The sequence below is a fragment of the Brachionichthys hirsutus genome, chromosome 5 (assembly GCF_040956055.1).
Source record: "Brachionichthys hirsutus isolate HB-005 chromosome 5, CSIRO-AGI_Bhir_v1, whole genome shotgun sequence".
Classification (NCBI taxonomy): domain Eukaryota; kingdom Metazoa; phylum Chordata; class Actinopteri; order Lophiiformes; family Brachionichthyidae; genus Brachionichthys; species Brachionichthys hirsutus.
The window spans coordinates 7461929-7475012 of record NC_090901.1 but is presented as its reverse complement, the minus strand read 5'-3'; the positions used below and the strand labels follow the sequence as shown (position 1 = coordinate 7475012).

The 13084-nt window shown below is 48.1% G+C and overlaps 1 protein-coding gene across 1 annotated transcript; it reads right to left on the bottom strand.

The window, feature by feature from the left end:
• Positions 1-609: 609 nt before the first annotated feature.
• On the bottom strand, positions 610-12669 carry LOC137894077 (protein inscuteable homolog). The gene is made up of 12 exons (XM_068739547.1): positions 12611-12669; positions 8866-9232; positions 8727-8779; positions 8527-8650; positions 8284-8397; positions 5285-5410; positions 2382-2553; positions 2080-2258; positions 1889-1955; positions 1605-1760; positions 1267-1343; positions 610-738 (listed from the first exon to the last, which is right to left on the bottom strand). Exons 1-12 carry the CDS (start codon positions 12667-12669, stop codon positions 610-612), a joined length of 1623 nt encoding a protein of 540 aa, XP_068595648.1.
• Positions 12670-13084: the final 415 nt, after the last annotated feature.

The window sequence follows — 13084 nt, the reverse complement described above, 5'->3', positions numbered from 1 at the left end:
CATTTTCAGATGAAAGGCCGTAAGCCTCAATGAAAAATATTAAATACTAATATTTCCAATTTCTCAAACAACAAAGTCAAAACGTGGTTGCTAAAGGTACGGCAATAATTTAGCTGCAAATTATGAATAAAGTGGGTGCTGATTGGAAACATAAAAAAAAAACTGCAATACATATTTTTAGCAGTATTTGGTTGTTTTTTTAAACATCTAAACGCCTCAGGTGATTCAGACGATTCGATTGTCACATCACCAAAATGCTTCAGGTACGGTTAAATAAATTGCACAGCGGTCGCATAAATAAAGTGTTCCTTCTCAACGATTGCTTCCATTTTAAAACTGAGCTCCTCCTCATTCCAACTATTTACAATAAAATAAACCGATTGCCTCTTTCCTCAAAGCTGTCATTTCATCGAGCAAGGCGGAGTTCCTCAGGGTAACGCATTCAAACCCACACCCCACCTCCAAAACGACTGATCTCCTCCAACAAATCTGGATTGGAATAATCTCCTCTGCTGCTCTTTAGTCCCGTCTGTGCACAAAGCGACTCGTTCACGTGATCCAGGCGGTGCTTTCAGCTCTCTCCCACATCCGTGTTGCGTGTGCAGGCCGTCATACGAAGCTCTCCTCCATGTTGGAGCAGAGGAGGAAGGAGTCGACTAACCGCGGCTTGATCAGCTGCTGGTGGTCGGATGCAGCGATGCTGTCTGGACACCAAGCTGCCAGCCTCCTCAAGGCAGCCTGCAGACACACACAGCCATGCATCAGGATACATGTGCACATGCGTGTGTGTGTCACTACACACCAAGACCATGCTGGACTAGAACGGCACCAGAACAGAACGGTCCAACACATCACTCCGGAATGTATTTATTTTTATATAAAATTCAAAGAATCTTGCAGATCCATTCCAAATCAAGCCTCATCCGTCTGCAGGTTTTGTCCAAACGGATCCAGTATTTGTGTGATGAACAGTAAAAACCAAGGCCAAGACGAGAGCATAGCGGGCAACGAGACTCAATTAGACTCCTGATCTTTATGCGAAATGAAACCCCTCCTTAGACTCTAAGATGTGGATTTAACGATTCTGATCAGAATGGGGAGATGATCAAGTAAAACAGGGGCGTTATTCCGGATTCATGTCCGTACGCGTGTTCCGTTTCCACATGTTGCCCCGTGGGGCCCGACGCGGCCGTCCGGGCTTCCTGTGGAGGCCTCTGGTGCGTCACACTCAATTTGTGAGTCAACACGGATAGATGTCGTACCTACCAGACAGGCGACCAGCACAGAGTCGCTGTTATTCCTCTCAGCAGGGGAGCGACAGAGTTCAATAAGACAAGGAACAGCTAAATACAGAAGAGACAAAAAAAAAGAAGAAGACGCCGTTACTAGCCCAGCACTTCCTGAAAAATGGAGGACAGCCAATCAGAGCGGACCAGGCTCCGATTGGCTAGTGTACGGCGTGCTTTTATTAAAAATCAACCAAATGGTGTCACCACTTCTGTAAGGGTCAAAGGATCTTGGGTTCTGGTGCAGATTACGAAAGGGTACGAAATGAAAATGCACATAGAGTACATGTCGAAAAGAAAACCTGGGTTCTGCTCCACCTTTCAGCTGGATGGCTGTCTGGGCCACGTCCGGGTCTCGGCTGAGGCGGGCCAGGGTGACGGCAGCTTTCTGCTGGACCCTCTCGCAGGCGGCCCCCTCCGATGGGCTGGGGGAGGACGGCTTCTGCCCCAGCAGCAGCAGCAGGCGCTCGATTCCTACAACGCACACGATCACAGAGATTATCCGGTGCTGCCACCTTGAGGATGAGATTAGATCTCCAGATTAGTATTTTTTATTTTGCCAGCATCATATAGATCTGCAATACCGATGAGAAATGGATTACCTTGTTCCTGCAGGACTTCAGACGCGCATTGCTCCAAGACGGACAGGTTCGCCAAGACGGTCACCACCTGAGGTCCAAACAGAAGAGGATCTGAAGCAAGTTTCTAAAAAAGAACTGTACACTTGGATGAGAGACGTGTTGCTTTAGTATTATAAAAGTAGTGAAAGTTTCCACTGCCTGCTTTGCGGCACCTGGTCTTTGGAGTAGGGCGTGTCGACCCTCTGGCGGTCTCTGCAGGCCTGCAGCAGGATCTGGATGGCGTTGAGCTGCAGGAGGATCTCGCAGGCCATGCTGTCGAAGAAGGTGATGTTGGCCAGGGCTGCAGACGCCAGGAGGAACACCTCCCCGCAGGAGGCGCTCTCGCACAATTCTGAGAAACACCGCGTCTGGTAAGTTTGTGGAATAAAAACACTATGGCACGCCAAACGTGGAAAGAAAAGGCAAGTGGAATCCTACGAAGTGGTTAAAATGATTTGTGTGACCTTCCACCCACTGATAAGCGCGGTCACGATGTCGTGCATGCTCTCCAGGAAGCTGGCCAGGTGTTGCGTGGAGGTGTGGTGGGGCGATGTGATCTGGGCCACGACCGCCGCCGCCTCGGCCCTGGCGGCTTCCACGCTGTGTTCATCCGTCAGGATGTCCGCCAGACACAGGATCCCGTCCACCTGCACGCACACGCAGCGGCACATGCGTCAGAGTCCAGGTGAAGGGTTTAAAGCAGCAAATGAGCAAACTCATTTTCTCCAAGGGCCACATTCGCATTATATTTTGCCCTCTAAAGGCCAAATGTAAACTGTAACACAGTAAAAATGTAACTAAATGTAATGTAATTTAATGTAAAATAAATGTTACTACTCCTTAACATGCTGTTGAATAACTATTATTTTTTTATTTAACTCTTTAGTAATGACAATAAAATATTCAGTTTTGAATATTTCACTTTTTTAAAAGGTTGTAACTTTAAAATTGTTAGCGATAAAGCCATACTGTAAATGAGAACAATCATAAGCATGAACCAACGTTTGTGATGGGAATAAATTAACACATCTATAAATGTGGAAAAGTTCCATTCAAATGCAATCATCACGCAGGAACAAAGATAATCGATACAAAATCAAAGCAAAACCAAAAAGCCACCACCTTGTCTTGTCATGGACATGCGCAAAACAAAACAACCAACCGAAGTGGGCAAGATAAAGAACATTCCCCGAGTCAATGCCGCGGAAAAGACGTCACTTTCAGGATCAGCACTGGACAGCTCCATATCCTATATCCTATGGAGCTGTCCAGTGCTGATCCTGAGCGCCATATGTAGCCGGGATCAACACTTCAGCACATGCTGGAAAAACCAAAAAAGTTCAAATAACTTTCAATAGTCACCACCAGCAGATCAATAATCAAACTTATTCAAGTAAATAATATTAAATAATAAATAAAATATCATCCAACACAAGTTATGGCATTAACTTTGTTCAAAACTCTTTTGTCACAGTTGAGAGGGGCAGAACTGCAGAACAACCAACAAATGTGGGCTGTTAAGAACATGTGTGGGAGATGCAGCACTTTACAAAAACAAATGTCTGCACACAGCTCTCACGGGCCACAAAAAAATGACTTGGAGGGCCACATCTGGCCCCCGGGCCTTGAGTTTGGCACATGTGGTTTAAAGGAACATATCAGAGGGGGTCAGATAACGTGGAAGCAAGTTAACGGGGTTAAATCATCCATTCTGTCTCAATGTTATTGAAATGATTTTATAGATTTCGTGTTTCGCGGGCTTTTCCCCCACGTGTCTGGTTTGTCGCGGTGCTGCAGGACAGATCCTTGAACACCTGAGGGCAGTGCTGCACAGATCACACTCCAGTCCAGCTGCGACGTCAGCCTGCATCCCAGCAGTCGCTCTCATCAGGTTTTTGGGTTCATACGAACATAAATCATTCATCGATTCTACTGTCCTAAACTGCAGGTGAACTCCCGAGATGGACACCTCTGTGGCATCAGCACGAAACATCCTGCTGCCTTTATGTTCAATTTTCAATCACATCATTTACCTAACTGTTGTTTTAAGGACTGGACCCGAGCAGAACCGGCGTCTCCAGTCCGGGTTGCACCTGTCAGCCTCCAGCTGACGAGCATCGTCTCACTCTGCTTCAGCTTCGCAGGGCGAGGTGATGATATTTTTGTCTCCTTGGACGTCAGCAGCTCTGTGGCAGCATGACCTGCTGACGTGGAGCCATCCATCTCCCCCCGCCCCCATTTCACCTGGGAATGTTTGTATCACTTCAGAACCAGAGCGATGACGTGTCCAGAAAAGTTCTTTGTACCACATTCGTCATCTGCCGGTCTGGGCCACCGTCTCTGGACCTCCTCTGGTTTCTGATGCGTTCCTTCTACATTTCCAGCCGCACTCCGGGGAGCTTTTCACGCGACACGATTTACAGGAAAGTTTTTTCCCGTACTTTATTCTTAAGGCTGATCCGTACTCCTCCTCTTCACCGTTACACGGTGACAATATCCCAGCTGGGGATATAACTAAGCAGCACACGGCGTATCCATCTCAATCACCCGTCAACGGCGACAGGTGTGTTCCTCAAGCCTGAGTGATCGCCGGCGAGCGGTTGGCGGTGCAGCCTCGCCTGACAGCCTCTGGGGGGGGCAGGAGGCGGCTAATGTGGGGCAGGTTCCGGTTCCCGTGAAAGAGTTTTCACACTCGGATGATTCACGCCGTCCCAGCTGCTCTTTGTGTGAAGGCAGACGCCGCTGTGGCATCATTATTGAACCGCTGGCGGGACATCGGTGCGTCTGTTGTTTATTTGGGTTGAATTCTCAATGGAGGGCAAACAAAGCAGGATAAGTCATTAGATAGATACATTCTTTTATTGATCCCGAAGGGAACTTTAGCTTTCCCTGCCTGCGTCACACGCACACGGAAGCACAATGAGAGGTCAGGAGGTCATGTGACACGGTCAGGAGGTCTCGTCTAATGAGCTCACCTCTGCAAACATGGCCGCGAATCATGACTCATCATTTTGTGGGCCGTATTATTTGGTGATCAGAAATAAAAAGCTGTATGATGCTGTCGCTCCTGCAAACTTTGTGCTGGAAAAGCTGCTTAATGCCCGGAAACGTTTCCCGGAAGGTCAAAATACTGTCGAGTTGTGTCACTCGCTCGTGTCGGTTTGGTTGCTTGTGGGTTTTTAGGAGGATTTCACCAAAACTTTGCACAAAACTTTCTGAAAAGATGGAGCGGATTCCAGGAAAGAGCCATTTACATTTTGGTGGCGATCCAGGTGACGGGGCGGAGCCAGGAATACTTTTTCAACATGAGCTGTGCAGCGTTTAACTTTCATGAAGGCACGTTTATAGGTGATGTGGTGTGCGTGGTGTTTCATGCACCTTGTCCAGCTGGATGATGCCCTCCTCCACGCAGCAGATGGATGCCACGGTCCTCAGGGCGTGAGCGTAGAGGTCTCTGAAGCGGTCCTGCCTGCAGATCTTGAACAGGGCCACCACAGCCCCTTCCTGTGGGGGAAGGCGAAACAAAAATAAAGAAGAAGAAGAAATGTCATCGTCCTATCCTTACACCAAACACTTTCCCTGCAGCTTCATTTCAAACAGATCCAAATTGTATATTTATCTCGATGCTTGAGAATTTGTCCACTGGTGGAATTAGTTTTCTTTCGACGTTCTGCGTCATAAATGAATCTGGGACGAAAAGATGGCTTAGAGTCAGCAAAGCGGCTTTCAGTCAGACGACAGCCTTGCCGGCCCGGCCGCCGTTTATACCACCAAATAGCAAATCACGCATCGCAGCCCGCTCTCGTCTTCAAGCACGTATGATTGTGTAAAATGATGGATCAAATTGCTCCTGCTAGATTGTGCTATGCGAGGCAGATATGAGCCAGTCAGGGCACGTATCGGGGGGGGCTGCAGGATGCGGGACGGCTTTGGGTTAGCTTCATTCAGCCGGTGCAGAACCAATCAGACGGCTCATACAGTCACGTAAAAGAAACAGCCACAATATACATATTGGAGCAGGGAAAAAAAAGATGATTTGCTCGACATAATGGCTGAAAATGTCCTCGGTGTAAACAAACAGAAATAGCTGCTGCAGCGCTGCATGTCTGCGCTGAAGCGCCCCGATGACATGAAGCACTTGCAGGCGTTGGATTCAGTGTGTGGATAGAGCAAATTACCAGGAGGAAGACAAACCCGTAACTACGGCCATTATCCTAATAAGGCCATTATACCGGGCTGGCGTGTCTCCTACGCCGAGAGGCCCTGCTGCCGGGGATTGAAGAGATTATCATGCTGCCCTCCAGCATGCCTCCGCCCCATCCTCTGCCTTCCTGATAGACTTCCTCCGTACCTGTAAAGAAACTTTTGAAGATCCTCAGCTGCCTTCGTGTCGCCGATCCTTCTATATAATGTCGCTTCAATCGCTGTGCTGTTTTGCTTCTGCTTCAAATGTTTTTCCATGTAATTATATATGAAAATTAAAAATGGCCCTTTTTTATCTCCACACAGATCATCCGGGTCCCGGGGCACTAACATTCAGCCGGACATGTTTTCCTCTTTTCCTAATCCTAGCATGCAAACCTGGTTTCCAGGTGGACCTGCGACACTATAATACAGCACGCTTCCACCGGTGGTTCGGGTCAGGATCAGGATGTTGGCTTGTCTCGTCTCCATCATGATTCTCTGTGTTACATGTGACACGTCCGAAGACAATCGAACCCATCTACAGCTGGTGGGAGAATCAATTAGCAGGTTTCCTGGTGAAAACGCTGATTTGGTGCAGGAAAAAAAAGGCTTTGCTTTGAAAATCAGCGCCGCCGGTGTTCCATTTACAGTTTGTTTCTCTTCTGCTTTTCCTTTTCACGGACCGTTGGATTGTCGGATGTTTCTTTTCCTCCTTCCCCGTCTAACGGCGTGCAGCTCGTTTGTTTCCACTGACTACTCCCTCATTCCGTCGATGGAGCCCACGGAACACGTTTGTTCTCCCTTGCATGCATCTTAGCATTCGCCGAATTAGCATCGCAGCACGTCGCTCGAGCATTCGTCTAAAGGCGCCTCTCTGTTTGCATGTTTGCGTCCACAGGCCAATGCAGCATGTGATTTCCACAGTTTTTTATTTCAACTGCTATACTTGTTTGCACGATGTCTGACGTTTCTTGAGATTCAGGAAGTTGCAGACGTCTCGCTTCAGAAGGCAGAAATGTCAACTCAGCATTGCTGAGAGAATCCCACTCTGGTTATTCAGATAGGGAAGTGACAGATGAAGGGTCGACCCAGGAGAAGATATATGGACGTAGTGAGGGAGGACATGAGAGTGGCTGGTGTTGGGGAGGACGATGCAAAGGACAGGGTGAAGTGGAGAACGATTCAAATCTCTATGATTCAGGAAGAAGTTGCGTAAAGTTGAAACTCCAGGTGAATTTTCACATCTTGGTGGCCTCCAACGAAAAGTGGAAAATCTTCACGCATCAAACGAGTTTTGTGCAACTTTTTCTCAACATTTGCATAATTCTAGCATTCAAGCCAAACGCTTTTACTTCTCCTCTCCAAAAAGCTTCTCAATCGCTGAAGCGAGAGAGAAAGACAGGAATAGAACGTTGTTGTTGTTTAAGAGGCTAATTGCAGAATCAGAAATGGGTTGAATCCATCGGGCTGAGGAAACCGATCATGAGTAAAGAGCTTGGATATGAGCCGCGGGAAATGTGACAGACAGATTGGTGCTCGCTAATTAATTCAAAAGGCAGGTGGAGGATGGTTCGTTGTGGGTATTCATTAGCAGCCATCAGCAGTCTCTGAGGGCCCGGTCAGCGCCGTTACGGAGGGAGGTGGAGCGGACCCAACGCTAAAACATGCCTGAGCAGCTTGCCTTTGTGATCGCGGCTCACTCCTAATGGGAGCTGACAGTATTGATCGGAAGATCTGGGAGTAAAGGACATGTGTGTGTCGTCCTACGTGAGCGCGGGCCATCGGGAACGGTCTTATCAGAAGCGTCCTGGAAGCAGACGGTCAACTAATGTCCAATTTAGACCTTCCGTCTGGTCGGTGCGGGCTTATCTCACTAGGAAGCTTTTTAGAGGCATGTAAGAAGAGATGGCTGCTGATGTGGAGGATGAGTCGGAGCTGATCGCTTCAGGGGCGTGTCCCGAATGGAGCGATGACGTAATGTCAGATCAAGACTGGGTGAGCGGCCCGGGTGAACGCCGCACACCTAAAATGATCATTCGTCTCGCCGCCCACTTGTGACGTACGTCAGGATCTCCGACCACGCAGGTTTTTACACCCCCTGAACGCACCGATGGAGACGGGTTCCTCTCAAACAGATCCATTCCACCGACTGGAGTCGGAGACGCGTCTCCACCCGGATTTGCCCGCCGTACCTTGGCAATGATGCTGCAGAGCTGAGGTCCATCCTGGGTGAGCGACAGCAGGTTGCTGATGGCGCTGCTGATGGCGTGAACGTTGTCAGATGACTCGATCTGTTTGATCAGGACCTGCAGGAGCCCAGGAGGAAATTAAAGTAACGTTTTCCGCTCGACTCGTATTTTCTTTCATATACATGAGAAGGGAAATCAGACCTGACAGGCTCCAGTATAAAACTTGACGTAAACAGAGCTACGTACCCGGATCTCGTTGGCTAAAGCCATGTCGATCATGTTGCTGAAGGAGTCGCTGACGTCCGTGAGGATCTCGTGGATGGCCTCCCTCATGGACTTCAGGAAGAACTCGTCGTCAGTGTTGAGGCACCTGTGGATGAAGAATCGTTCTGGTGACACATGTTCCTGGTTTCCCTTTGACCACCTGGTCAGGTGAAGAGGTTTACCTCTCTGTGATGGTTGTCAGCTCCATGCACTTTTCCAGCAGAGATTTCTCATACTGCCACAAAAAGGACAAGAAAAAGGAGGCGAGATAAAAACACAGCGGATGCTTTCTATGAGGCGAGGAATCCACCAGCAAGTCACCTTCTGCATCTCCGGCGGCGTGCTTCGGGCGGCGCTGTACTCGTGTATCAGAGATCGCACGTGGCAGTTGGCCCTGACGGCGGTGCTGTGGACCCTCTGCCACCGCCCTTTCTCCAGTCGCTGGAACATCTTGCCGAGCTCCGTGCTGACCACCAGCGCTCGCCGGAGGAGCGTCTGCAGGTTGTTCCTGGCCACGTGGTCCCCAGAGCCGACCCCCGAGGCCACAATCAGCTCTCCCTGTTGGCCGTCGTCCTCCAGCCCGATGGGCTTGGCCTGGAGAACGCACATGCACTCCACCTCGGTCATGTGACGAAGATCCTCCATCCAGCGCTGGACTGAGTCCACCTGGAGAGACTGCAAGCGGGCGCTGTGGACATGGAAAAGACCAATGATTACAGAGCTGTTCTGTAAATACCTGTAAGAATACAAACGCATAACCTCCAGATGGGTGAATGGACTGACTTTAATTCATTATGTTTACTGCAGTAAGAGATAAATCAGCCACTGTTGCATGGAGCTATCTGCCATTTGGATTTCAACATGTCACAAGGACGGCAGGAGATGCAGAGTTTCCTGCTTGCAGTTTTGTAGGCAATTTGGGAAGAAATAAAACCCTGACTCCTCCTCCCACGGATGAAACCCGGCGTTAAAATGAAACCCAATGCTGCTTGAAGTCGATCCGTCACCAATAGCGTCTGCGTTCCACACTCCTCGCTTCAGCTGGTGGACGCTTCAGAAAGGAAAGGCTCATCCCTGCTTCAGTCTCTACTGAACGTAGAGCGTCCTTTACCCGGAGAGCCAACGCTCCTGGGGAGCGGCGCCGGATGCTCTGCTCCTGAGATTCGTCCAGGTTAGTTAGTGTGAAATGGCAGCTCACTGGAGACTCCGGGGATGTAGCAGTGTTATTGAATATTGGTCGATCTGGTTCCAGAGAGGCATTGCAGTTTTCCGTACGTTTAAATCAAACATCCGTCCCGGACTGACGACAGCTGACGTCATTATATAATATCCAAAGGGTTAGGTATTGAGTTTCAGCTTTTAGCCTTAGCCGGTCGCACGGGAATGATTCATTAGAAAGCCACAACGTCAATTATATCTAATCCGGCATCAAACACCACAGAGGGCTGCTGGTGATGAGGAAAATCAATGTGTTTGATCGGAGGTCAGAAAAATGCCTCATTAGGGCTGAAGCACATTAAGCCAGCTGACAGGTGGAATCAGAAGAGATCAAACGGATGAGAATGAGAAGCTAACACTCGTTTTCACGCCTTAATTCTTCAAGAAACTGATCATTGAAAACTCTGAAATATTACAAAGTAAAAAAGGTCACGCATGCACATGCTAGATATACTATATATATATATATATATATAAATGTATACAGGTAGAAATCAATCGCCTGTCAGGTGAGGAGGTGGATATACAACGGTCTGTTTTCCAGGTTGCAGAGAGAAGGAGCTCTGAATTAATCTCACTCAGTTCCAAAGATTAAGATAAAATAGACTTGAATAAATAACTGCGGCGTTAGACCATCATTATTATGCTGCTTGTCCTGCTAAGTGGGGTGAACGGTTTCACAGCGACGCCTGATTCCAGAATACGGATGAGATGAGGTTTAATTTTAGGAGATTAAGGAAATCAATTTCTCCTAAACGCTCTAATATATACTCCCCTTTGAAAACCTCTTAATAACTATTCCGTTTCTCATGTCTGTTTTTAGGATAATGCAGTGATTCAAACAAAGAGCCGCAGCTCAAGAGGGCATGGAAGGAGCTCCCGATTCTTACCCGCCGTCATTTTCCTTCACATTTCAGCCCATCAGCAAACACATTTTCTGCCGGAACTAAGTGGACGGAGCAGAAAACGTCCATCAGCGCCGACGTGATGCTCCGAGTCTTCAGATCTCCCCACCAACAACCGAATCGATCTAACATGCTGTCATCATTCCAAACCTTTTTCATAGTTACATAACAGCATCGCATGGCGGTGAACCATCTTGATTCATATGCCCATCAAATCACGAATTCCGTTCAGCGTGTTCTCTTAATGTTTTCCTGAAATTGACATCGGGACAATTGGGACAACATAACCATGATGGAGTCTGTCAAGGTAGTCCAGAGTCTGCTTCACAGGAAAGTCGATGCCTGATTTGCAAACAAATGGAAATCTTTGCCGAATGCCAAACAGAACCGCAGTCCAGCAGGGGCAGACCGGGTGGAAATATGGACAGAATGAGATGCAACATTTCCCAACCAGACCATTGTGGCTTTGGCTTTGATTGAAGGCAGAAACAAACGCACCCTTGTCCCGGACAGAATTACAAATGGAGTCCTGTGTACAGATAGAGCGAGCAGGATGTTCACGTAAAAACCAGAACGCTTCTACAGAGAACTGTCTGCTATGCTGCAGTTTACTCAAATCTGCTTTGCTGTGCAAACATGTGACAAATGGTTCGAGGAGAAAGGTGAAAGCGTGTCTGATGGAACATCTGGATGCAGAAGTCACGCCTTGAGTTTCTGGGTGAAGGTCTGCTCTGCTCTCCCTCCGAAGTAGCGGCGTGCTCAGGGAATACCGCGGCCTCTTACTGGTGAATTCTGGCAGCGGGCGGCAGACATCTGACTCCCAGATGTTTGAAATGGCCTCTAATGTGCAGCCAAGTCCAGACTCGCCTAACTCAGCGTTTTCCTCTGCTGATCTCCGCCCGTCTCAGACGGAATCGGCCCGCTGCACTTAAGGCATAAAGCTTCTCATCCTGCAGGGATAGTTTTGGGACATTACCCAAACCATCTCCAGCTGACTAATATCTCGCTTTGTTCCATTTTCCTGTCCATCTCGCCATTACACAACGTCAAACGTGATTCCATCGGCTTGGAACACCAATGGAAAAGAGACGACACACAAACTTCCTTGGCGCCTAATCGCCGAGTCCCTCCGACAGTAGCTCAAGGATCGTTGGGGAAAGGCATTCCTTTGCAGAGAGTTTATTCTTGTGTGTATTCCTCTTGTGTTTGTGGCTCATTGTCGTCTGACGTACCGGGACACGTGCTGCACAAATGAAATGATGTTTGTTTGAAAGACACACAAAGCACGTCAGACAGGAAGTGGTCGTGTGTGCACGGCGACTGACTTCACATCGGCGAGCATTCATTACACGGCTTCTGCCGCGCGAGCACAAAACTGTCAGGAGATGTTTATTCACATGTTACACCCGAACACGGCAGTGACGGAGAGGCTTTTCCCATTAGCAGGGAGAGAACTGCGACATCGATGTAAATCACAATTGTGTGACTGGAAGTTTGCTTCCTGGACCTTCCTGGAATTCATTAGAGAAAATAAATATGTTTCCCAAACCTCCATCCTCCGAGGAAGGTTGGAGATCAGTTGGCGTTACTACCGGTAAAATAGTGATTATAGTTATATTTAAGCTGCACTGAGTTATATTTGTATTTAATTATGGATCAAATTAGGCCCTGCGATTAAAACGTATCCTGACACGTGTTGCCGATTGGGAAAACTATATGTTGATGTACAACATACAGCTGCTGCTAACGTATACAGAAAGGCTAGCAGGTTTTGTGAGTGATGCTACTCAGGCGGTTAAATATTTATGAGCTGCAGTAACGGTTTATGTTGAAAATGGAAGATTAAACTTACGTGTCTTGGCTGTAAACACCTGATGTGCAGTTCATATATATATATCCCGTAAACAGAACATGTAATTGCGTTGGATGATTCTGCTACTCGCCTCATCGGGGACGACGACAGGGAGCTGCTCTGAGGAGAAGCCATTCTGTCGGTGGACATCTTATTTCAGCTCAGCACCTGAAACATTCAACACAAACACCACGGTTACACGTAAAAGCCACACCCTGTCTCGTCATCGGCGTATTTTCCTCTCTAAATATCAGAAGTTAAATATGTCTTCTGCAGGATGGGTTCTACCATCGAGCAGTAGATCGTAGTAAACATGGACGCTGCATTTTCCTGACTTCCACTACAGTATCTCCTCCTGTCTTGTCTCCCCCCCCCCCAAGTAATTCAATTATCAATAAACCTCACTGTCTGAAATAGCTGCAAGCTGCTGGAGCGCCAGTGGAATGATATTTATCTTTTAATTCACTGGCCGGCAGCCAGACGGCGGCTCTCTCTCCCCTTAAGGCCGACGCTCTTAAGTGCCTGCAACTTTATTCCACCGTTTTATTGATGAATCCCATTTAGA

Excerpts from the sequence above, each read along its gene's own strand:
- LOC137894077 (XM_068739547.1), bottom strand. The coding sequence starts at position 12,669 with ATGTCCACCGACAGAATGGCTTCTCCTCAGAGCAGCTCCCTGTCGTCG. Across the intron at positions 9,233-12,610 it reads CTGTCGTCGTCCCCGATGAG|CGCCCGCTTGCAGTCTCTCC; the intron begins GCGAGTAGCAGA and ends CCATGTCCACAG. Across the intron at positions 2,554-5,284 it reads GCATCATCCAGCTGGACAAG|GTGGACGGGATCCTGTGTCT; the intron begins GTGCATGAAACA and ends GTGTGCGTGCAG.